This window comes from Dromiciops gliroides, chromosome 4 (assembly GCF_019393635.1).
Source record: "Dromiciops gliroides isolate mDroGli1 chromosome 4, mDroGli1.pri, whole genome shotgun sequence".
Taxonomy (NCBI): domain Eukaryota; kingdom Metazoa; phylum Chordata; class Mammalia; order Microbiotheria; family Microbiotheriidae; genus Dromiciops; species Dromiciops gliroides.
In genome coordinates, this window is record NC_057864.1 from 151,949,116 (window position 1) to 151,972,678 (window position 23,563).

The window sequence follows — 23,563 nt, forward strand, 5'->3', positions numbered from 1 at the left end:
AGTGACTTGCCCAGGGTCACACAGCTAGTAAGTGTCAAGTGTCTGAGGCTGGATTTGAACTCAGGTTCTCCTGAATCCAGGGCCGGTGCTTTCTCCACTGCGCCACCTAGCTGCCCCCTCCATAATTCTTTAATACACTGAAACTTTTAATAAAATTCAACTGTTTATAATAAATTTATGTATGTATACTTATGGTAGTAAATAATAAAATAGATTAATAACATTCATGCATTTATGAGTTACTGATTTTTTAAGTTTTCTGTGTATGTGCACATCATCTGTGATTTCCTACAGTGTGCTGCAAATCTCCAAAAATTCCCATTTAATTATCGATGGCCAACCTGTGAATAAGTAAAACTATGAATATGCAACTTGTGAATGTTGAGAGATGACTGCCTAGGAGAAAGGGGAGGAATATGTTAAGGGTTAAAATTCTAGCTAAACTGTCTAAAATATCTAATGAGTGGTCGCCAATAAATTATAAACTTTAGCAAGAGTTAGACTTTTAAGCATTTATTAAGGAGAATAAGAATTTGGTAAAGAGAGAGAAAAAGGCCTAGATTCCTATCTATTAAAGGGAGAGCACATTTCTAGCTCCGCTCTCCACCAGAGTCCAGAGGAAAGAGAGCAAGAGTGAGCGCCAGTCTCTTCCTTCCTCCTCCCACTAGCCTGCGTCACTTCCTGACTCCTGGTCTTGCCCTCAAAGACCTTCCCTTCATGGGCAGAACTCTTCTACAGTAAGTATCCAGCAGGTGGCGTTATTCCAATCGTTACAGTCCCCCCTGTTGTTCCTCAAGAAACAAAATATTTCCTTGACGGAACAGTAAAAAGAATATAATAACTATTGCTAACTAATAATATGTGAACAACAATATAGAAAAGGAAGAGAGGAAAGTTTTGTCCAGAGGGGCGATTTTTTTTTGTCCTCATGAACCGACGCTTTGACATTAGTCTTGCAAAGGGAGGGCCTCTGCAGAGAATACATGTTACAGATGGTGTATATTATAACAGAAAGAGAAAAAAAACAACAAAAACAACAAATCAAAACTGTTCATTTAAAGTCTCTGAAAGTCTTTTCTCAGATGTCCTCTAGGTGTAGTCGTGGAATGGAAGTCTTTTCAGGGGTTGATGTGTGGATGCTGGTAATCAGCCAGGAAAATTTCCTACAAAATTGAGCTTAACATAACTTTAAAATAGCTTTGTCAATAATCAAATCAAACAATGAAAGTTTTCAAAAACATGTCTAAGGGAATTCAGAATCTTAGTTGTTACACATGAAACATATAATAAAACAAAAATTAAAACATTCTTTAAAATTATAATATTACTATAGTCCCCCCTCATGGAGGGTAATTGAGAAGACAATTGCTGCAATATTAATTAATAAAAATAATTTTTATCTTTGTTTTATCACTTTTTGCATCATCTGCCTAATTATCCTCATGCCATTATGAGAAATTAAAAAATCTAATATAATTGATAACAGGTGTCAAGGCCAAATTCAACACTGTATTTATCATGACACCTGAGGTAATTATGGGGGTTACCATAAAAGAACAGAGAAATGATGGGATATGAGCATTCCCACACTTGAGCAATATATACTGCCCATGCAGTATGCCAGGTCTAAAATAGGTGGATGGAATATATGTCCATGCCACCGAACATATTGGAGGAAACTGAGTCAGACTTAATCAGATGCATGGGATTGAGATGTCCATGGCATCAGGCATATAGGAGGGAGCATAGAAGCCAGGTGTAGGAGCGAGATGGGTGGGATGAATACTTCCAGCCATCTGTACAATATTGTGGGGAAAAATAAAATAAAATATTAAACCAAGAGAATCCAACCTCAACATTTGTCAAAAGCCGTTCCCTCGGCCATACCTTGACTTCATGCATGAAACCATATGTTGATGAGGTATGTGCACTACAAAATTTTCTGTTTGGAAAATGAACAAATATGTTCGTCCCTCAAAATTCATGTGGGCTGGGGCGCAGGACCTGTGCAAATATAAAAAACCTCAAATTACTGCAGGCCCCATTGTAAACCTTTATTTTTAATAATTCTGGTCATTTTTATTTGACACAAAAAAACAGGTAAAGCAACACACTCCACCCATAAAAAAGTTGGAGTTTCTATGTAAGAGAGATTAGTACATTGCATACTAGGCAGAGTCTTTGCAGCCCCTGATGTAGCTGCAGCAACTGCTTCACCATTTTCTTCACCATTTTCTACAAAAAGCAGTAGCTAGGGGGCAGCTAGGTAGTACAGTGGATAGAGCACCAGCCCTGGAGTCAGGAGTACCTGAGTTCAAATCCAGCCTCAGGCACTTAACATTTACTAGCTCTGTGACCCTGGGCAAGTCACTTAACCCCAATTGCCTCACCAAAAAAAAAAAAAAAGCAGTAGCTAGAATAATTACTGTGGAAGAAAATCATGTGACTGAGTAAAGATGGTAGCTAGACAAAGAAGAGGCATTTCCAAAGAGGGTCTGTATTCCATAATTCTTTTTTTTTTTCTTTTTGGGTGGGGCACTGAGGGTTCAGTGACTTGCCCAGGGTCACACAGCTAGTAAGTGTCAAGTGTCTGAGGCTGGATTTGAACTCAGGTTCTCCTGAATCCAGGGCCGGTGCTTTCTCCACTGCGCCACCTAGCTGCCCCCTCCATAATTCTTTAATACACTGAAACTTTTAATAAAATTCAACTGTTTATAATAAATTTATGTATGTATACTTATGGTAGTAAATAATAAAATAGATTAATAACATTCATGCATTTATGAGTTACTGATTTTTTAAGTTTTCTGTGTATGTGCACATCATCTGTGATTTCCTACAGTGTGCTGCAAATCTCCAAAAATTCCCATTTAATTATCGATGGCCAACCTGTGAATAAGTAAAACTATGAATATGCAACTTGTGAATGTTGAGAGATGACTGCCTAGGAGAAAGGGGAGGAATAGCAGCTCACATTCAAAATACTGCTAAAAATCAATGGATAATTAAAAAGATGTCTTATTCAAACAAATTGACATCACAAAGTTTATGATTTAGATTCGTTCACTTAATGTATAGCTTTCCAGGAGTTTCTTTTTTCTTATTTTTCATATAATCCTATCAATTATAAACTATAGCAGATTAAAAATAGTACACATTAGAAAGGACTTCTTGTTGCAGACACATTGACATTGAGAAGTAACAATTCATAGCAAGGTAAGCTGAAGAAAAACTAAAAACAAATGTAAGAAATCAAGAGTCTTCAGTCTGAAACAGCTTAGTGCAGCACAGGTAGTTTCACCTCCCTCTAGGTCCTATGAGTGCCAATTAGCCGCATTTATTAGAGATTTTCTAATCATTAAAAAAAAAAACAATAAAAGTACTTAAGACTAAGCTGTACATAATTTAATCTTTTTTTTAACCTCAGGAAGTACTTCAATATCTTATAATCTAAAATTACAGTTATAAACATCAGTTATTATATGATTACAAAAATGTTGGTTATCTGTATTGGTTGAATGTTGGTTGAATCTGTATTGAATTTATGAAATCTTAGGAATATATTTCTTAAAACTATATCTATGTGAGTGTACACATATCTGTATATATATATATGTATATGTGTGCATACATGTGTGTGGACAGATAGATAATCTCCATAGCACCAATATCAAGATTTCATCACCTCCAAAACTATAGAATTCTGCCTAGTACTTAAACTAAGCTGGCAGCGGTGTCTCCCTTATCAGAGGTCTTCTAGCACAGGTTGGGTAACCATTTGAGGATATGGTAGAGTGGATTCTTTTTTAGGTAGAGGTTGGACTGGTGGCTACGAAATAATAACTCATTTATCTAGCACTTTCTAGGTGCTGAGAGATCTCTTTTCTCACAGAACCCTAAATGCTTCGTGCTGACAATCTGTTTTTTGTCTCCCAGCCCGCAGCAAGCTAAAGTTGTCTTTAGTCCCTTGTCAGCTGCCTTTATTAGAGCAGCCCATTCTCCAGCATGGCTTAATTCCTAATTCTTTGTGATTGTATAACCCTCATTTTAAAAAAAGTGAACAGCTGAATGCTTCCACAGCAGTTCTTTGAATCTAAGTGATGAAAATAGAGTTTTGGGACCTTTTAAAATAAAATATCACATTAACAGAAACACGTATCACATTAGCAGAAACAAATGAGATTTTTTTTTCTTGTTTTTCTTGTTTTCTCTTTCACAACTGCCTTATTAGGAAAGAAATGGTGGTCGATGTCAAGCAGTTTCTTTATCAATAATTCTGAAGGATCTTATTTTCTATCATCATAGATGTAGAGCTGGAAGAAACCTTAGATGTCACCTAGACAACCCCTTCTCTTTACAATTGAGAAAACCAGAGAAATGAAGTCATTTACCCAAGGTAGTCAGTACCCAGGTAGTGAGTGGTAGAGGGAGAATTGGAATGCAGGGTCGCTGACTCTAAGGCAGGGGTTATCTTTCTGTCTCTCCCTCTCTTCTGTCAATCTTTATAGCGGGTAGGTTGTGGCCATTTTGTGAAAGTTTTAAAATATGAACCTGGGGGCAGCTAGGTGGCGCACTGGATAGAGCACTGGCCCTGGATTCAGGAGGACCTGAGTTCAAATCCAGCCTCAGACGCTTGACACTTACTAGCTGTGTGACCCTGGGTCACTTAACCCCAATTGCCTCACCGAAAAAAAAAATATGAACCTGGAGAAGGGAGTTAACATTTTATCCCAGGGCTATTAACTTCTAAATGATTGTGTGGTAATGGGGAGCATTCACTTAAGGACCTTTTTTGTGCAAGTACTGTTCCAGACATTGTTCACTTCTGCCCCCAAGCTTCTATCCTGCTATGCTTCTGGAGAGAACTTGGGTTAAGGGGTTATGGTCACCTTGTGTTTTAGAAATAACATTTTGGTAGCTCTGTTAGATGATGGATTCTAGGAGGATAAAAATTGGAGTCAGGGAAACTAATGAAGAGGCTACTAAAATAGTCTAGGTTAAGGATTTGATAAAAGCTTGAACCAGTTGTTGAAGAAAATCAACAATATTTGACAACTGATTGGATATAGGGAATAACAAAAAAGGGAAGAGTCAAAGAAGAATCCACACTTGCAAACCTGGGTAATTAGAAAGAGGTGAGGAAGACTGAGGACTAAGAAAAGGTCATCAGATTTAGCAAGTAAGGAGTCATTGGTAACTCTACTGAGGGCAGTTTCAGTTGAATGATGAGATCTAAAGCCAGAATGAAAGAAATTGAGAAATAAGGAAAGGAAATGGAGGCATAGAAAGTGTATGACTTTTTCTATAATATTATCTATTGTTAAGGGGCCCTTTGAACTTGTCTTCTTGAATTTCCATATTTTCCAGCCTCACTGGACCTGGAGTATTCAGGAAGCCCTGAACATGTCAAGGATGAAGCCCTGCCCTGAGCTGACATAATTTATTGTTTGCATTCCCAACTGGACTCCCTGTGTTTCCTTGGGAGTCAAGACAAGCACCAGGCAGTCTGCACCAGACAGAAATTATTTCATGCAGCCAGGACCCTTGTAGATAAGCAGACCATCATATCTTCATGGTTTAGCAATTCCCAAGGGAAAATAACACTGCCTTTGCTATCACCTTTCTTCTCCCCTTTGTAAGGGCATTAGTCCTCTCCCCTTCCCTATGACTTCCCCTTTTCTCTGTAAACTTAAATACCCAAGACTTTCCCTGAACCACTGGGCTCCTTGGTATAAAGAGTTCCCTTATGCATGTACCTTTCTCTTATAATAAATCCCATTGCAACACATCTCATGAACTTATGATATTGTTATTGGTTAACAATAAAAAAGATTGCAATCAAAATTAAAGGAATATTTTAGATCAGGAATACCTTTAGTAAGATATTAAACTAACCATAAGATACTTAATTGGAACCTGTTGGAACCATATTATCTTTAAAAAATTCACACTCTATAATTTCTTCATTCTATCCCTTGTCCCTCTGTGCTCCAGTAAATTTTTTTTTTCTTAACAGAGGTGGAGGAAAGAGGATGAGATAATCACAAACTCATTCTCCAAGTAGAAAAAGAATTTTTTGTTATGTAACAGGATTCCCTGGATCAGTACCTAGCCCATTATTTTCTTATCAGAATCACCAAGAACCATAATGTTAAAGGGAAGCCACAGGAAGTGCTGAGAACCTCAGGACTCCTCTGCATAACATGTATTTCTGTAGGGTCAGAGTTGGCCTTTCTTGTCCCACCACTTGATGGGATAATGTTATTTTTATAATTCTAAGAAACATTTTGTGCTAACTGTAATGTTCATTGATTTGAGGCGAAAGGGTTAGATTTTTGAGATTTTCACAGTTTTTTGTGTCAGTGATACATCTCCATCCATTTAAATGCTTTCTGTTCTTTTACTGACAGATTATTGTAGAACAGTTTGTTCAGTCTCACCCAAAAGGCCTTCAAACCATGTACAATAAGTTGTTGGAGTTTGTTCCTCACCATTGTCGCCTTCTTAGGGAAGTCACAGGAGGAGCCATCTCAAGGTACTGTAACTTTTTAAACTTGCCCTACAGCTTCATTCGGTCTTAGAATAGATGCTTTAAAGCTGTGGAATTATCTTAACTAGCCATTCTGTCATTTACCATTAAAGTTGCTTCCTTTCCTTCTTTTTAAATTCCAAAACTTGTATTTGAATATTATTTATTCCTTGAGAGTATGTCTAGATTAAATGCAAATTAAAAACTGTTACATACTATTTACATAAGTCTTTTTTATTTACATAGGTTTACATTTTTTCTATTTACGTAGGTCATTTTTGCTATTTAAAAATCTGTGAGGTTGGGGCAGCTAGGTGGCGCAGTGGATAGAGCACCGGCCCTGGAGTCAGGAGTACCTGAGTTCAAATCTGGCCTCAGACACTTAACACTTACTAGCTGTGTGACCCTGGGCAAGTCACTTAACCCTAATTGCCTCACTAATAAAAATAAAAATCTGTGAGGTAGTAAATATGTTTGTTGGCTTGTTATATGTTACTTGTTATTTCCGATATAACACTTTAACTGAGACCCAGTTTTTAATCACCTTTACACAAAATAACAAGCAGCAATCTTCTGCGTTTGGGATGAGAATCTGATAGAAATCAACTTAGAAAATTATTTCACCCATTAAATAGCTGGCTATGACAGGAAAATGTAGACTTGACAAGCCCATTATTAGTCCTGAAATGTCAAGAATGGATGTTGTACATTTTCTTTTCTTCTGTCTTCTCATTGTATTTTTAGTAACTATAACAGTTTATGAAATCTGAGGCATCAAAATGGTAATGTTATTTATCAGCTCCTTTGGTTATAAGACCTCTATCAAAACCCTACAGAATTTCCTCACATCTTGTTACATTACCTTAACCAGGTGGGACAGCTAGGTGGTGCAGTGGATAGAGCATTGGCCCTGGAGTCAAGAGGACTTGAGTCCAAATAGGACCTCAGACACTTACTAACTGTAGAACCCTGGGCAGGTCACTTAACCCCAATTGCCTTAAACATCTCCAGTCATCCTGATATCTATCTTGCCACTGGACGCAGTTGGCTCTGGAGAAGAGACTAAGGTTGGTGACTTTGCACAGCCCTCCTTCACTTAAATCCAGTTCACTGCAAGTCACATCATCCCAATATCATGGTCCTCTTCAAGAACAAAGGACAAACAATAACCACTTTAACCAGGTCCTTTGCTTGAATGTACTTGTCAGTCAGTCAACACTTATTAAGTGCTTACTATCTATCTTCTAGGTACTATGATAAGTGCTGGTAATACAAGCGAAAAGAATGATAGTTCCCGCCCTCAAAGATCTTACTAGCATTTCTTTTATTTCCAGTTCTTGTACTCCTAAGCATTTTTTTTCTTTTTTAACAAAATGTTTTTATTAATGGCTTTTTACAAAATATCATCCAAATTACCCCCAGCATTCCTTTACCTTCCTTTTGCAGCGAGCTATTTCATATAACAAGTAATATACTTTAAACAAAAAAAGGAAAAGGTAGAGAAAAAACAGCATAAATAAATCCTAAGTTTAAAAATATGTCCAATGTACAACACTTGAAAACCTGTCTTGTTTCATGTTTATCTTCTATATACATTAAAGAATGATTTAAACATTGGATGTTTAAATTCCTAGAGGGTATTTCATAACATCATATCATTTAGAGCTGGAAAGGCCTGTAGTGAATATCTAACCTATACCCATAATTTTATAGATGAGAAAATTGAGGCCTGTGGAGGTTGTGGTTTTTGCCCAATGTCACATAAATAATAAAAAGCTAACTTAGATTATTATTTATAAAATAAAATTTTATTAATCTGAATATACTGTCATTTGCAATTAATTATTAATAAGCAACAATAATGATAATGGATGCAAAATGTTTCTAAAGCTAGCAAGGCTTAAACTTTATTCTCTGAAGACTATAGATTGACTTAATTGACTATTTACTCGCAGGCATTATATGCTTTTAATTTATTTTTTAGTGTTTCATTTGTTACTCTATCAACAAATTTTAATCCCTTCTTTTCAGTTTTAATTATTGTGATATCCAAAGCCAGAATAGCAAACTCCTCCTTTTCTCTTTAGCATCCAATTTCTTTTTTCCCCCAAATTTCTTAATTTAAGATTCATCTATGTGCACTTAAAAATATAATACTAGGGAACACCTAGGTCGTGCAGTAGATAAAGCACAGGCCCTGGAGTCAGGAGGACCTGAGTTCAAATGTGGCCTCAGACACTTGATACTTACTAGCTGTGTGACCCTGGGCAAGTCACTTAACTTGCCCCACCAAAAAACAGTAATACTTTATGCAGAGTTGGATACTTGGAAAATTGCTGCTCCTTCCCCCCACCCTTTCATATTAGTACCTGTAAAAAGAACTACTATTTTTGCTAAGCTCGAATATTATGAAGAAAAAAATGGAATTTTGGAATAATACTTTAGCACCCATCTCAAAATGTTAACAAGCTCTATTTTAGGAAAATAATTTAACCATAAGACATTTTCCAATTTTGCTAAAATAAGTCCAATTTTCCATTTGTTGCTTAGAAAATACTAAACTAGAACAAAGAAATCACTAGAGAACTCATTGGCCGGCTTGTAATGGATGCTATTCAAATAAAAGATAATATAGTTTCAGGAAAAAACTCTTGCTATTTATTTAGAGAACTTGCTATTTAGAAACACTTTGTTAAATAAACTAGAATCTGTACTTCCTCATTTCCTTAAGGACTGTCAAAATTTTGCTTGAAGTCCTTACTGGTTCATTGGCTTTTGAAGCTGGGACAACTTTCAGCATACTTGTTGATTTTGGGGAAAGACATAGCAGGGAGCCATGGTGTAGTGGCCAAAGCACTGCATTTGAAAACACATCTGGAGTTTGAATTCCACTTATGCTATCTATGTGTGACATTGGGCAAATCAGTTAATCTTTCTGGACCTCAATTTCCCCAATTGTAAAATGAGGAGGTTGGACAAAATGATTTCTATAGTTTCTTCTACTTAATATTCTATAATACTGTTAATTAATGACATTTTGAACAAAAACATCATTTTTCTTTTGTGGTAGGGCTGCATATTTTCTATGAAGATGAAATTTTGGGGATGTGGAGTAGTAGTGACATTCCTAAAAGTTTTTAAAGTTCCTGCCCTACATAAGTCACTGGTTTGCAGTACAATATGTGTCAAGTACTCTCATGGACTCTCAGGCCTGAGATTGTAAAGTAATAGCAGGGGTTAAGGGACAGATTAAAAACTGTCAGATTTGAGAATTAGGCTGTGACTGAAGATCTGAACTGAGATTAGGGCAGAGAGGTAAAATTATTCGTGAGGGAGGTTAGAGAGAGAGATAAACTGAGTTCTAGAGTAAAGGACATTTAGTAGAAGCATCACTGTACCATTTCTTTTTTTGTATGAAGAAGAGGCATTCTAAACAAATGTACTAAACTAGAACCCTGCCTTTATCTTACAGTGAAAAAGGTAATACTGTTCCTGGATATGATTTTCTGGTGAATTCTGTGTGGCCAGAAATAGTCCGTGGTTTAGAAGAGAAACTACCTTCATTATTTAATCCTGGGAATCCAGATTCATTCCATGAGGTAATTTTTAAAAAATTAAGTTTTTAATGTCTCTCAAAGTTCCATTTTGAGGGTCAAGGACATATAAAAACACCACGTTCTCCATTCTATTTTCTGAGTGCTGTGCCGGATTTAAGAAAGAAAAAGAAAGAAAGGAAGAAATGAGAATCAGCAAGCTGATACTCAAAGAGTTGCTATCATACAATCATACATCTACTGTTAAATGTGTAGTCGTACAAAAAGCTTTTATCCAGAAAGAAATCCATTATTTTCCTTGAATATTTTGGATTTTTGGTGGGAGCATTTCATTTTAATGTGTTTAAAGGGCCTTCAAAAGCCAATACCTTTTAGAATTGATTTTCCAATTTGGAATTTTGTGAAATGTCATGACAGTAAATCAATAAGATAAATTTATATATTATTTTAGAAACAAAAAGATTGCCTCGTTACCTAAGTGTGAACCACTACCAAGAATGGTAATCTAAGCTGGTACTAAGAACTTCTCAAAAAAGTATTCAGATTAAAATGATAAAAGACTTGGATCAGTTGCTTAGCATTAAAATTTTAGTGATTAATGTATCCTTAAAAATGAAGAGGGTGCAGCTAGGTGGCATAGTGGATAGAGCACTGGCCCTGGATTCAGGAGGACCTCAGTTCAAATCTGGCCTCAAACACTTAGCACTTACTAGCTGTATGACCCTGGGCAAATCACTTAACCCCAATTGCCTCACACCGCCCCCCCCCCCCAAAAAAAGAGGCATTTCCTGCTTTAGGTCATGGAAGTATATAGTATCTGAGTTGGAATGAACTTCTAGTACCACCCATATCTAAACAAGAATCCCTTCTAATCATGATGATGATGATAACTAAATTTCTTTAGAACTTTAGGGCTTGCAAAGCACTTTGCAGATATCTCATTTTATCCTCACAACAAATGTGGAAGGTAGGTGCTATTATTATCACTATTATTTCCATTTTACAAATGAGAAAATTGAAGCAGACAGAATTTAAGCGACATACCAGGGGCATGCAGCTTCTAAACCTCTGAGGCTGGATTTTAATTTAGATCTATCTTGACTCCTGGTCTAATTCTCTATCCACTGAACCTCCTAGCTGCCCACTACAACAAACAGGCATTAAATATTGCTTGATTTTACATTCAAAAGCAGCCCATTCCACTTTTGGATTGTTCTAATTGTTAGGAAGTTTAGGGGAGGGGGTTTCCCCCTTTCATCAAGCTGAAAACTAATTATAGCATCTACCTGCTTCTAATTTTGACTTTAGGTGTCAAGTAGAAGAAATTTTAATTTCTCTTCCAAATGAAAAGGGGCAGCTAGGTGGCGCAGTGGATAGAGCACCGGCCCTGGAGTCAGGAGTACCAGAGTTCAAATCCGGCCTCAGACACTTAACACTTACTAGCTGTGTGACCCTGGGCAAGTCACTTAACCCCAATTGCCTCACTAAAAAACAAACAAACCAACCAAATGAAAGACCTTCAGATACTTGAAAGTAGCTATCAAGTTTTCCCCCAAGTCTTGTCAACTTCAGACTAAACACCTCTAGTTCTTTCAACTCTGTTTAGTTTATCAGTGTCCTTCTTAGAATGTTATTTAGAATTATACACAGTGCTCCAGATGTTGTATTACCAGTGCAGGATTCAGTAAGGCTTTCCTTATCCTCTTCCTGGACACTCTGCTTCTCTTAATGCTGTCTCAACATTGCAGTAGGTCTTTTTGGCTGCTATATCACACAGTTGACTCATTGAGCTTGCAGTCTACTAAAGCCAGACAACCTTTTACAGATAAATTATTGGCCAGGCATACGTTCCCCATCTTGTACTAGTAAAACTTTTTTTGTTGTTGTTTTTGTTTTAACATAGTATAATACTTTAATCTTTATCCCTACTAAATTTTATCTGATTACATTTTAGATCTTAACTGTCCTTTTTTTTTTTTCTTTTTTTTGGGGCGTGGGGGGGGGCAATGAGGGGTTAAGTGACTTGTCCAGGGTCATAGCTAGTAAGTGTCAAGTGTCTGAGACTGGATTTGAACTCAGGTCCTCCTGACTCCAGGGCCAGAGCTTTATCCACTGCACCACCTAGCTGCCCCCTTCCTAACTGTCTTCTTCTTCTTCTTTTTTTTGTTGTTGTTTTGTTTTTAGTGAGGCAATTGTGGTTAAGTAACTTGCCCAGAGTCACACAGCTAGTAAGTGTTAAGTGTCTGAGACTGGATTTGAACTCAGGTACTCCTGACTCCAGGGCCAGTGCTCTATCCACTGCGCCACCTAGCTGCCCTGTCCTAACTATCTTCTAATGTTAAATATTCCTCTTAGTTCTGTCATCTGTAAATGTGATAATCACACCTCTATACCTTTATCCAAGTCATTGGTAAAAGTGTTAAATGGCATAGAGCCAACATCATATCACTGGAGTACTCTATTATCAGTCGCTTTCTGAGCTGACTGATGCTTTGAGTTCAGCCATTCTAAAAGCTTCAAATCCACCTGACTATAGCCTCTAGCTCTCCATATTTCTACAAGAATAGCACCAGAGTGTCAGATGCTTTGCTAAAAATCTAGGTATGCCAAAATTAAACATTTCTCTGATCTCACTTTCTAGTAGTACTACTATCAAAAAACAACACAAGATTTGGTGTGACTTACTCTTTATTAGCCATGTGGCCCTTTGAGATCACCAATTCCTTTTTGCTGACCTTTAATGATATGTTTTAGAGTTTTGCCAGTTACCAAAGTCAAGCTCATTAATGTAAAGTTTTTGGAATCCATCCTCTTCCCTTGTTTGAAAATTACAAATTGCCCCTTTCCAGTCCTATGGCATCCCTTTTTCTTCTTCTTCTTTTTTTGGGGAGCACCCCTTGTTGATGATATTTCAGAGATCATTGACAGTGACTCTTCAGTCATATGCACCAGTTCTGTTAATAGCCTTAGTTCATCTAAGCCCACTGAATTGAAACTACAAAGAGCTACTTATCTTATTATTTTAAGTTTCAACTCCCTTGCCATTTTTGTCCTGTCGTTTTCTGTCTAGAGATTGTTCTCTTTGCATAGAAAAGAGGAGCAAAATAAAAGTTGAGCAGCTCCTTTTCAATTACCATTTATCAGTCATCATAGTGATGATAGTGATCCTTTCCTTTCTTTGTTCCTCTTCTTTATCACCTTCCTGATGTCATTGGTACTCTTTGAGAATAAAGAACAAACAACGATTCCCCAATATAGTTTTTTAAAACCCTTTTTGTTGTCCTTAGTTTCCCTTGCCAGCCTCAATTTTTCTCAGATTTAGCTATGATTTTGTATTCATCCTTTGTTATCTGTTCTTATTTCTAACTTCTAGCTGTATCTTTTTTTTTTTAAATCTAAGTTGATAATTTCCATGTACATTCACATTGATTTCTTTTGGCAAATCATTTGATCTTGGTGGACCTCAGTTTCCTTATCTGTAAAAGGAGAGGTTTGAACAGATAACTTTTTAGATCTCTTCCAGCTCCAGATTTGTGACTCTGATCCCTTCTGGACTGCTTTCATTGGGATGCTACCTGTTCCTTTTTTTGAACCCCTTAAAATGTACCTTCTCACAATCTAGGATATTTTTTAGATTTTGGCCAATTTTTCTTTGCTTCTGTATCATTAGTTCCAAATTGGAATGGTTACTTTCCTCCAAGGTTCCCATTCTTTTTTCTTCTTCTTCTTCAACCTAATTTTCCTTTTGTTGAGAATCAGGCCCAAAATAGACATTCCCTTTTTTTTGTTTCCTTCAACTTTTGAATGATGAAATTCATGTTCTTTGGTGCCAAGAAGGGAAGGGGAGAGAGACAAAGAATATTTAAGTGTACAAAACACCTTCCTTACAACATACTTGTACAAGATAGGCAATAAAATTATTTTCTTCATTTTATAGATAAGCAAGCTGATGTTCAAAGGGATTAAGTAATTTTCTCTAGGTAACATAACCAGAAATTGTCATAGCTGGGATTTAGTCTTAGGTTTCTCCTAATTCTATTGATGCCTATTCTATTATACAGTGCTTCCTTCCCCTGAAACTCAAAATATCTTAAGGTACATGGGTGAAATTACTTTGTTTTATTGCTGTTTGACAATGGTCATTTAAGAGACCATGCAGGTCGAGTGGTATTCTACCTTATATTTATGGATTAATTATCTGAGGGTTTAGTTTGGAGAACCAGCTTAATAAGACAAGAGTCATACTTTTGACTGCTTCAGCAACTGGTTCTGCCTCAAATGACTTATGATGATCTCTTATTGTGGCTCAGAAATGACCCTGAGTTTTTGAGGCAATGCCAGTGGAAAGCAGTCTCATGGTAGACTGTCTGCTCTCCATGACCCAGCCTTGTGTGGAGATTCTGTGATCAGAAGGTTGGCAACAATAATCTATAATGAGCTCCCCAGTTCATATAGCTAACTATATCAGTACTGACTTCACAATGCTTTTTCCATATTCCCCAAACCTCCCCATTTAAGAGAAAGAGTTACACTTCTCTCTAAGGGAGAAAAATGGAGGATGAAGAAATCTGAGTATAAGAATTTCCTGCTGTTAAAGGTCAATCACAAGCTAAGTGCTCCAAGACCTGTTTCTCCCATTCCCACCCCCACCACCAGCTACCCACATGCTGTTCTCCGGACATAAGTTGCCAGCAGGAGGAAGTCCTCCCCCCACCCCCACCCCACTACCAATTAGAGACTCTCCTGCTGTGTCTATGCCTTCCCACCCAATTTTCCCCACCCATGCAGACAGCTGAGAAGTAGGATGGAGAGATAACAATGCCTGAAGTCAGCTCTTGCTTCTCAACTTAGTATTGCCCATACTCTCAAGTAATCTTATCATTCACCCACCCATATTGGGAGGGGTGACTCTCTTTGGGATGAGCATCTCTTTTGGCTTCTTTGAAGCAAAAGGTGGAACATATAAGTCTCTTCCTCAACTTCCATAGGATTTTGGCTCCATTCTACCTGAACTCTTTAGAAACTCAGTACAGAGATTTTGCACAAATTCTTGTACTCTTGGACTTCCAAGCTAGATACCTCGAAACTAATATAGGACCAACTTTAGCATGACAGTGGTAATTAACAGCATCTCCAGGAAGGAGACCAATCCATTCTGTATCCCTGCTGTTACTGCATTTGTCCAATAGGGAACTATGTAATCTCCCAACTTAAGGGAGTTAGATCTCCAGATCTGGCCATCTGAGCAATAATAGCTCTCTGGGGATGGCAATTAACTCTTTAAAGAACTTATTCAGGAACAGCCACATGGTGCAGGGGATAGAGCCCTGGAGTCCGGAGGACCTGAGTTCAAATCTGGTCTCAGGTATTTACTAGCTGTGTGACTCTGGGCAAGTCACTTAACCCCAGTTGCCTAAAGAAGAAGAATTATGATCCCTAAAGTACTTCTTCAATATCTTTTTTTCCTGCCCAAAGTATCTACTTTTCTGTCCCTCCTTGTTAGTTCACTTTAGTACTGGTTTATGGGATAATTACTAAGCCAATTGCCTTTCAGCAGTCTAGCATCTCTGTGGTGCAAAGGATACTTACTGTTCCATTGAATAATACAGATTCCCTAAAGGGACATTTAAGGACATATACATAACATCTGTATTCAGTCAGAGTAGGTAGCAAAAATGTGTCCCCTGATGACAAAATGTACTGTATATCAGAATCCAAACATGAGAGCAGTGACCACAAGAGAGCAGCAAAAAGCAGTAATTATGGTTTGCTTTATTATGATGCTGCAGACTGTGATGTGGCTCTGAAACTATGTTGTTGGAAGCCACTCATGAGCTCAGTCCATCTGTTCTTTTCCCTCTCCTAGAATGTCTTCCTTCCTCTGCTCTAGTCTGCTTCTTTGAATTTCAGCCAGTATTTTATTAGGCACCCATTGCTTGTAGACTATATGCTTTTTCTACCTTTAAGGAATTCACAGGCTAGTAGGGCAATATGGTATACTTACAATTATAATATACAATTGTGCTTTATAATAATCATATTTCACTTTACAACTTACAAAGAATTTAATTTTCAGCTCAGAGATAGGGGGTACAAATATTATTATTCCCCTCTTAGACATGAGGAAATTGAAGTTTATAGAGGTGAAGTATCAGAGGCAGGCCCAAGTCCAGTTCTCTTTCTACCCCATTTTGTTATTGTTCTTGTTAAGTGCTTGAGAGAGGTGCAAAACAGCTTGTCTAGTGGAAGAAGGATCTTGAAACCATTTGTGAAAAAAGATGGCCTTCAAAGTCAGCTATAAAGAAAGGGTAGGTAGAGTTTCAGGAGATAGGAGAGGGCACTTTAGGCTAATGAGCATTGTAAATAGAGACTAGGATGGGAAAGTGTTGCACAGAGAAAGGAGTAACTCATAGATAAACCGCAAATACAGTGAGCTACCAGACCATAAAAAGCTATTTTATCAGTTGGGGATCCGTTGGTGGGTTTTGAATCAGGAAGATCAGATCTTGAAATAGGAGAGAATAAAAGAGGAAAAACTACTTAGGGGAGGATATTGCAAGAGTCTAGATGGATTGTAGGGGCAGCTAGGCCACTCAGTGTACAGACCACCAAGCCTGGAGCAGGAAGACTCATTTTCCTGAATTCAGATCTGGCCTCAGACACTTACTAGCTTTGTGACCCTGGGCAAGTTACTTCACTCTGTTTTTCTCAGTTTCCTCATCTATAAAATGAACTGGAGAAGAAAATGGCCAACCACTCCAGTATCTTTGCCAAGGAAACCTCAAATGGAGCCATGAAGAATCGGATAGAATTTAAAAATGACTGAACAACAAAAGATGGATTGTAATAAGGGCCTGTATGAGGACTGCAGTAGTGGAAAACAAGAAGAACATTCACTGTTGTCTTCTTGTGTCTTGCATTGTCTTTGGGTAGAATAAGTTGCTCTCCTTCTTGTGTGTTGATGATGATACTATCCATGTGCTTCAGTCTATATTTTGGTAGTTTGAATGAAGCCACCTTAATCTAGTCTCCTTCAATTTCATTTATAGCAAGTGGAACTTGTTATGAATGAACAGCTGACTAAGTCTTCTATGCTGGAGAATAATTTGTATTGAGCCACGTCAGGTCTGGATTATTGTTTTTATAAGTATACTTTACTAATAACTGCATGTAGGTTAAGGATTAAAACTCAGTTTAAAAGATTGGCTTTTGTTTTTGTTTTTATTACAGAAGTATACAATAAGTATGGATTTTGTGAGGAGATTTGAACGACAATGTGGATCACAGGCCAGTGTGAAAAGATTAAGATCACATCCTGCCTACCACAGTTTCAATAACAAGTGGAACTTACCTGTTTATTTTCAAATAAGGTCAGTAGTTAAATTTTCCTCCTTTTCTTATTTATTTAGAATTAGGTGTCGATCAGAAATCTAATCTGTAATCAGAATTGCCTTTTTTATGGTTTTTATCTTTCTCCTTTTAGTGATAAAGTTTAAAGTCTGTAAATAATATCATCACTGCCAGAATACTAGATTATGTGAGATAATATATGTTTCTTATACCAGGCAGACACAGCATGCATATGAATACCAGGTACTTCATTAGGGGCTAAAGAACAAATATAAAAATTAAATAGGGCCTACCCTCAAAGAGCTTACATTCTACTTGGGAGAAAAGATGACCACAGTAAATACAAATATACATAAAATAAATACATAGTAATTTCAGAAGAGAATTGGTAGTCTCCACGTATACAACTGGAATATTGAAGAAAGGGTGACCTTTTGAAGAAGGTTGTACTTCAAGTGAACTTTGAAGTTAGATAAGGATTCCAAGAGACAGAATGAGGAGGGAGAGCATTTCAGGCATAGCCTATGCAAAGATACAAAGGAAAGAGATGGAATTTCATATAGGAAAAACATCTTACAGGTCAGTTTAGCTGATTGCTGTGGGTATGTGGAGGAGTAAAGTGGCATCAGTCTGGAAATACAGGTTCAAGTCAGATTTCAAAGAATGCTTACCACCAAGTAGAAATGTGTATTTTATCCTTTGGACAGTCAGGATTCAGTGAATCTTCTTAAGCCGGGGGAATGATGTGGTCAGAACCGTACTTTAGGAATATCAGTTTGTTAACTGTGTAGAAGATGGATTAGATCAGAGTGGGAACCAAATGCGGGAAAACCAATTAGGAACCTCGTTCAATAGTCCCAGCAAGAAGAGGTGGTGAGGGCCTGAGCCAGAGACAAGAGATGTTCTGTAGGTAGATTCAACAGGCCTTGGCATGTGATTGGTTTGAGAGATGAAGAAGAGTGAAACAATTTAATCTGAGATAGTGAACAAAGCTGACTGAAAGATTAGAGACGCCCTCACCAGAAATAGAGAAGTTAGGAGGAGCAGTAGGGTTAGAGCAGGTAGATAATAAAGCAGCTGGCTAAGCTGCTGCTTTGTCTGAATTTTCACTGTCCTAGATGGAGATCATGGGATCATAGATTTAGAGCTTGAAGGGACCTTAGAGGCCATAAATTCTAATGTCTGTTCCCCTGCCCTCATTTTGCAAGTGAAGAAACAGATACAGGAAGCAGTTAAGTGACATTCCCAAAGTCACAAATATCTGATGAAGGGCTTGAACCTAGATCTTTCTGACTCCAAGTTCAGTGCCATGTTCACTATGCTGTGCTAAGGTAGCTCTTTCCTTCCTATGTAGAACACTCAAAGTGCTACCAGACATTTAGAATTGCATAGTTCGTTTTATATTTTTAACCTGCATTTGTAATATACAAGATATATAGCAAAAGGGGGCAGCTAGGGGGCTGAGTGGATAGAGCACCAGGAATACTTATCTCTGTGAGTTGAAACATAGCATCAGACACTTCCTAGCTGTGTTACCCTGGGCAAGTCACTTAACCCTGCTTGCCTCAATATCCTCACCTGTAAAATGAGCAGGAGAAGTAAATGGCAAACCACACCAGTATCTTTGCCAAGAAAACCCCAAATGGAGTCGTGAAGAGTTGGACACAACTGAAAAACAACAACAACAACAAAAATCCATTAAAAGATTCAAGCTATTTACTTTTACTGGATTTAATTTGATACTCTTCCTTACTATTTCAATGCAAATGAAACTAATTTTGGGAAATTTTAAAGTCTTATTCTGTTCTCCCACCTGCTTTTCTTTTCTTTTTTTTTAACATTTTTATTTTTTATTTTTACTCTTTTTATTTTTTTTTTGGCCAGGCAATGGGGGTTAAGTGACTTGCCCAGGGTCACACAGCTAGTAAGTGTCAAGTGTCTGAGGCTGGATTTGAACTCAGGTACTCCTGAATCCAGGGCCGATGCTTTATCCACTGTGCCACCTAGCTGCCCCCCACCTGCTTTTCTAACAGGTCTAGAAGATAAGGCAGTGCATGGGTAAATGAGATGTTTTGTAGTATAACTAGGGTTATGAAATTAGTTCTAAGGATCTTTCAAATCTGGAAAATTAAATAAAATGTTATTCATAATATTGAATAAGTACATATTAAGGAAGCATTTACTTGACTTTACAATCAGAATCTTAGAATTGAAACAGACCTAAGAGGTCATCTAGTCTAAACTCTTATCCATGATAAAAAGTCCACTCTATAATATCCCATTAGGCTTGTTTCTTCCTTATTGCTATTCTTATTCCAGACATTAAAAAGCCCCATTTGTGGTCTTTAGCATTTTTCCTAAGCTGAAGGTCATTCTAGATAATGGTCTTTATTGTCCAGTTGGCCAACATTTTAAAGCCCTACTTTGAATTTTGAACCTATCTTGCTTTCCTTTTTTATCTATTTCTTCTACAAACTGGTGGCACTGAACCACTTTACCAGTATGATGGCAATTTCTTGGCTAATTAAATAAAAAGGAGAAATTTGGGATAAAAATATTATCATTTATAAGTGCCATTAGAAAAATTATAAATAGGATTAGATAATAATAGTAATTAAGATATACTTAGAAAACCATCTAATTAGATAATTATAGATTTCATCACATGGTAAAATTTAACTGTAATATTTTAGTAGAAATACTCTGAGAATTTTATCTTTATTTTAAAGGGCTTTGATATTTTCATTATCTGTTAGTGTCCTTCTGCCAGGTAGAGAGAGAAAAAAAATCACAGAAAGAGGAATATGCTGGCAGTGGAGAAACCGTTGCATTATAATTGCCTGTCATGATTGCAAATGTAATTTGATTCTTAATAATTGAATCACATTTATTAGGGTGAAATATGTCTCATCAGACACAGAAGTATGTCTTCCCCATTAAGTTGGCCCAGAATGTGCAATTGTCTTTCAATGAGAGGTCAAGAAGTTATTCATTTGTTTGAAAAATTAATGTATTGAATTGGAAACATTTGTGTCATATGAAAATTATATGAGGTGAATTTAGGGCAAATTGTTCTTTTATTTCATGAGCAAATTTTAAAATGTATTAAAGGAATATTTGGTAATATTATAGTGTTGTAAAAGAGGAACAGCAAGTTATTCACTTATCTTAATCATAGCAGCTAATTAGACTAAATGCATTCCCTGTCGTTTCTGTTTGTGTTTGTTATGTTCATTCTCCCTTCCTTTCTCTTCACAGCCCCAGCCCTAAATCATTCCTTCATAATCTGTTTCTTCAAAACTCTTTCTTTTTCTTCTGCTAATAACCTTCCTGAAGCTTACCTATTTTGGACCACTAGGTACTCTTTTCAACCCTGGTATACCAAGGATGTGTGCCAGGCTGGGTCAGTGTTAACGTGATGTCTCAGCTTCTCTCAGAGCTGTTATTGAAACCCTAAATTGTGTTGAATATCAACACTTCTCCCCAGAAGGCTTTTGCCTTCCCCAAATTCCTAGCTTAATTAAACATTACCAGCACAGCTAGAAATGGTTGATTGATTTTCCCACATAATACTGCTTATAAAGAGTTCACAAAGATTTTTAATTTTTGTTACATTTTTCAATATAGTGATTTATCCATTTAAAATAAATTTCAAGTAGGACATTGTGGCATATTGCTATTGATTTTTATCACATGTTAGATTTTTTATTAATGAAAAGTGTCAAAAAGTTCTCCAGACATGGTTGAGATCATAGTCACTATGCCATATGATAGACTTCAGGGTCATTTAAAGTAAACCTAAGGTTGAGATTGAAGGCATTTTGTTGACATTTTTTGTGTGGAAATATTGACCCCAGTATTATCTTTTTGTGTGTTTTTTTCCCCCATCCTAAATGTTCTTTGCAGTCAAATTATAGGTGTACACTATCTTTGTGTAGTGTCCCTTTCCTCTTAGGATTACTTGAATTAATTGGAGATATGAGCCTGATAATATAAGTCTGATAAGGTAGCCAAAAAAGCTAATGCAATTTGAGATTTCATTGAAAGGTGTTTGTGTATGTATGTATGTATTTATAAGAGAAAGATGGAGAAAGCAAGGGAGGGAGCTAGAGTTGCGAGAGTGAGAATACTTTGAGGAATAAGAAGGTGGTGGTCCCTCTTTACACTGGATATACCCCATCTAGATTATTGTGTTCAGTTCTGAGCACCACAGTTTAAGACAGACATTGAAAAAGCTGAAGAGTATCCAGAGGAGGTCAGCAGTGTGGTTGAGTCTTTGTCATGAGAATTGGTTTAAGGAACTGGAAATGTTGAACCTCAAGAACAGAAGACTCCAAAGAATATGGTAGTTGTCTTCAAGTATTTGAAGGTCCATCATCTGAAGGCAGGATTTACGTTTGTCATCTGGAAAAACTTCCTGATAAATTAGAACTGTCCAGAATTGTAACAGGCCACCTTGAAAGGTGGGGAAAGTTCTCCATTTCTTCCCCCCAAGATGTCTTCTGACAGAGGATGAATGACTACATAACAGAGATGTTTTAATAGTTTTAGTTTACATTAGTTTTACTTTAGTTTTAATAATGATTCCTTCAATTAGCAACGGGAGTAGATGGCTACCAATGTCCATTCAAGCTCCAAAATGGTGTGATTCTGACTGTCTTGACTCAGATTAAATTCTAGGACCCTAAGCTTCCATTTTAGGAGGAACTAAGACAGCTTCATCCCTTTTCCTTAAACTAGTACTATTGAGCACCTGTATTTTCAAAGTTATTAATTAAATTGCGTGAGGTCTTAGAGTACAGTTTAATAGTTCATTGTGCCTTCAAGGAGTTTACATTCTTTGAAGTAGATAAAATACATATAAATGTGCGCAAAACAAGTTTTAACAATTACAGCAATATAATTAATAGCAAGAGTAAAATAAACCAGAGACCACAATAGAATAGTTATTTGAAATACTAGTGTGTTCCAAGAAACTCTTACTTTAAGTTTGAGACTTTTGATATATTTGTTTTAAACTCATTTTGATGTTTTTCTAAAATATAGTAAATACTAATCCCTCAGGGTTATGCCAATCCTCCCTTCCTTAACTTTCTCCCAAGTAGCCCAACGTTCAGAGTATTGAATAGCTCTCCAGTAGGGAGGTCCTGCTTCTCCTCTGCGATACTTTTCATGTGATCAACTGCAAATAGTATTAAGCTAGGAGCCAGGAAATCAGGGTTCTATTTCTGGCTTCACTACTAATCATGTGGCCTGAAGAGGTCACTTCACATTCTTGACCTTACCTATAAGATGATGAGATGAAATTGAATTTGTGAGACCCCTTTTAGCTCTCACATTCTACGGTTAGTGAGGACAAGGGAAATTGGACTGCTTTGTGGTTCTATTGTTCTATACATTTAGGGAATTGAAAGTATAATCTACATATTTGATTGGAATAATTGATATTTTAAGTTCCATATGAAGCTTGTTTTTCATCTTCATGGAGCTATATGACCACATAGGGGCAATATATATAATTTAAAGATTAATATGTTTTAATTGTATATTATAACTACCTTATTCTTATTCTTTGTATCAGATTTAGAGAAATAGCAGGATCCTTAGAAGCAGCACTTATAGATGGGCTGGAAGAAGCTCCAGGTAACTTGCTTATAATGTGTAATTGACAAAATGTGACTAAATATTAAATGTTAGTTAAGGTAGTCATCTGGTAAACAAGTCGGTCATCTGAACCTTAATATCTTTGTGATATTTTAAGAGCTGAATACTCAGGTAGTTTAAAAAAAAATCTGTAATACTTCTTTAAAAAGTTGACCTGGCAGTGTGGAAACCAGAAAGATCTGTTTTATTGCTGCTTGCTAATATAGAAGTATTGGAATGATCATCATCTTTAAGTATAAAAGTTTGTATTCTAAATTTACTACATAAAAATGTGACTTGTGTAAATGTCATTTTTTCATAGAAAAAGTGATTTGACCATCACAACTAAGCAAGAATGTTGATTGATCTGTATTGGTCTCTGTTTTATAGTACAGTAAGAACTCTTGGCTGGTATTCTAAAAATGGGACTAATATATAAAATTTGGGATCAGAATAGAGATTTTCTTCCCTCAGAAATTGATTACTG

The 23,563-nt window shown here is 36.8% G+C and overlaps 1 protein-coding gene across 2 annotated transcripts in view; it reads left to right on the forward strand.

The window, feature by feature from the left end:
* COG2 (component of oligomeric golgi complex 2) overlaps positions 1-23,563 on the forward strand; it is a 78,865-nt gene that overhangs the window by 41,347 nt on the left and 13,955 nt on the right. For both annotated transcript variants that reach the window (XM_043963321.1, XM_043963322.1), the window contains exons 8-11: positions 6,411-6,535; positions 10,002-10,128; positions 17,314-17,453; positions 23,015-23,076. In XM_043963321.1, coding sequence (XP_043819256.1) covers positions 6,411-6,535; positions 10,002-10,128; positions 17,314-17,453; positions 23,015-23,076 — 454 coding nt within the window. The remainder of the gene's footprint in view (positions 1-6,410; positions 6,536-10,001; positions 10,129-17,313; positions 17,454-23,014; positions 23,077-23,563) is intronic.